We start from the raw sequence: 2,500 nt of genomic DNA, 5'->3' as shown, positions 1-2,500 counted from the left end.
TCATGACTGCGAGCCATGCGAGTCATGACTGCGAGTCATGACTGCGAGTCATGCAAGTCATGGCTGCGAGTCAACATGCGAGTCACACAGTCATTGAAAGCTAACTGTTTTGAAATGGGTGCTTAGACTTTATAATAACTGTTTATCAGGGCTATTTTTAATGGGTGCTTAGACTTAATTAAATGCGAAATTCGCATGGCTTGCATGGCTTGCTGGCTCGCAGATTGTCCAGCCCCCACCATCCTCAAGGCCCTTCAAAAAGGGGAACACTTTGAAGGGTTTCTTCCTACAAAAAGTCTTTAGCCCTTGCAACTGTCTCGGTCAGAAGACATCGCACATGATAGCAACATGCTATCTACAACACTCTAATTGTATCAAATGTTAATTTTCCTTACTTCCTGCATGAACAGTAATGTTCCACTCATTAGATACAAGTGAGCACTGGGTTTCAGATCAAGTGCAATTTTGATGTCAGATAAGGCTTCCTTGATGTTTCCCAAAGGTGACAACACCTATAACGTGAATAAATACCATAAAGAAAGCCACCTACAGTATACAGTCACTAACATCATTGCAAACCAATTTAAAGCATAATTCAGATTCTACCAACTCCAGCTAATTTCCATGGATGGACATAATTCAACAGGAGATATTTTACATGCAAACAAATCATCCTGATTATCACTGTCACTGTCATCGACATTGTTATCATTATACATGTAATCATAATAATAATATTATTAAAATCTTTATGTTACATATACAATTAGGTCAAAACAAAATCCCTACTTTTAGGGAGACCAGAAATCAATATTTGAAGCCAATCAAATCAAATGTTTGCTTTTAAAGTGCCCCTGTGATCAAAAAAACCACTTCCTTTTTTCCTTCAGATTTTGAAAGTGTGTTTGCTTAACACCTGACAAGGCCGTTTACTTTGAGTGTAAGTTTTGGATTTCACGGTCCGCCATTACTCACGTTCAAAACTGACCGATTGGACCTCAGAGAGTTGGATCCAGGGAAAAGTGACGTCAGAGGCTCACTAGCTTAAAATTTCAGCGTGTGAACGCAGTTTATTATATATGCAAAGCGCGAGTTTAAAAGTCTGAAAGCCCAAAACCCCCGTGCTGCATATTAATTCTGCGGCGTACACACGTATTGCATTCTTAAACTAGTGAGCCTTTGACGTCATTTTTTCCTCGATCCAGCTCTCTCAAGAACATAATGTTAGTAATGGCGGACCATTAAATAGGAAAATTACAGTTAAAATAAAGAGGTGTCTTTTTGAAATCAAGGCTTAAAACGTGGGTCACTTAGTATTTTGTTAACATAGTTTTGAAATCCAAAGAAAAATATGAATTGACTTTTTGGTCACAGGGGCACTTTAAGGAGGGGAGGACTGTGGACACCAAAGAAAAACATCTTGGAGCAGGGTGGAGAACGGGCATTACTAAACCACAAAACAGCAAAATGGTGAAACAGTGAAACGAAACCCCAAAACATCATGTATGATCCCCACCATACATTGAATAATAACTAACAAAGGTTGAATCCAACCTTTGTTAGTGAGTATTCAATGTCTGGTGGGGTCATACATGGTGTTTTGGTGCTTTGTTTTGCTGTTCCAGTGTTTCACTCTTTCGGTGTTTTGCTGTTCTGGTGTTTCGCTGTTTCGTTGTTTAGTAATGTCCATGGTGGAGAACCATATAACTCAACCCACATGTCATCACATGAGATGCATATGAAGGTCATTTATGAAACCCCTCATCAGAAAAGAAGTATACCATCGTTATTCTTTCTGATTGCAGGTATGTACATTCGTGACCACGAGGACAACTTCACTACTGAAATGAAGAGGGGCGAGGGAGGAGAAGCCAGGGAGTCGATTGAAATACACTCTACTATAAGCTCTGTAGCTGCCCCTGTATTTCCCGAGGTAGAAAATACCAAAATACTCTTTGTTTGTCCTCCCAAATTTTTGAATAAGCATTGTTTCCAGTTTCTCTTAAGACTTAATTACAGTGGTCCCAAGAGAAAACAAAAACAATCATGTTTCTTCAAAATTTGGGTGGACAAACAAAGAGTATTATGGAATTTTCTGCTTCAGGCAATTAGGCTTGCACAGGGGCCGTGGAGAGGGAGGGGCCAGGGAGCTATGCCTCCCCCCCCCCCCCCACTTTTCCTTACGGTGTTGCTTTCGGCTTGATCTAAGACATAGTAATTTACACTACTTGTAAATATACCAAGCCCTAGCACACCTTCCTCACTCCTCCCCCAACTTTCAAACCTACTCCACAGTTGCCGTTGCACCTAATTATAGCATTTTGGACATATCAAAAAACAAGCTTTGTGTTATATTTAGGGTTGAGATGAGCTCACGATAAATACCTCTGCTCGCTTTATCCAACCATCAGGATTATCAGGAGCTAGTCTGATAACTGATGAAAAGTCTTTTATTGCTGCTTTAGCATTTTCTTTATGCTAAAATGAAATAAAAAGGATT

At 39.8% G+C, this 2,500-nt stretch overlaps 1 protein-coding gene across 1 annotated transcript in view; it reads right to left on the bottom strand.

The window, feature by feature from the left end:
- The window catches only part of LOC137985566 (tetratricopeptide repeat protein 13-like), a 31,785-nt gene that overhangs the window by 23,283 nt on the left and 6,002 nt on the right, over positions 1-2,500 (bottom strand). The window contains exons 6-7 of the mRNA XM_068833182.1: positions 2,386-2,478; positions 396-512 (exon numbers count right to left, since the gene is read on the bottom strand). Coding sequence (XP_068689283.1) covers positions 396-512; positions 2,386-2,478 — 210 coding nt within the window. The remainder of the gene's footprint in view (positions 1-395; positions 513-2,385; positions 2,479-2,500) is intronic.

Source organism: Montipora foliosa, chromosome 14 (genome assembly GCF_036669935.1).
Source record: "Montipora foliosa isolate CH-2021 chromosome 14, ASM3666993v2, whole genome shotgun sequence".
NCBI lineage: Eukaryota > Metazoa > Cnidaria > Anthozoa > Scleractinia > Acroporidae > Montipora > Montipora foliosa.
This window is presented reverse-complemented; position numbering and strand designations above follow the sequence as displayed.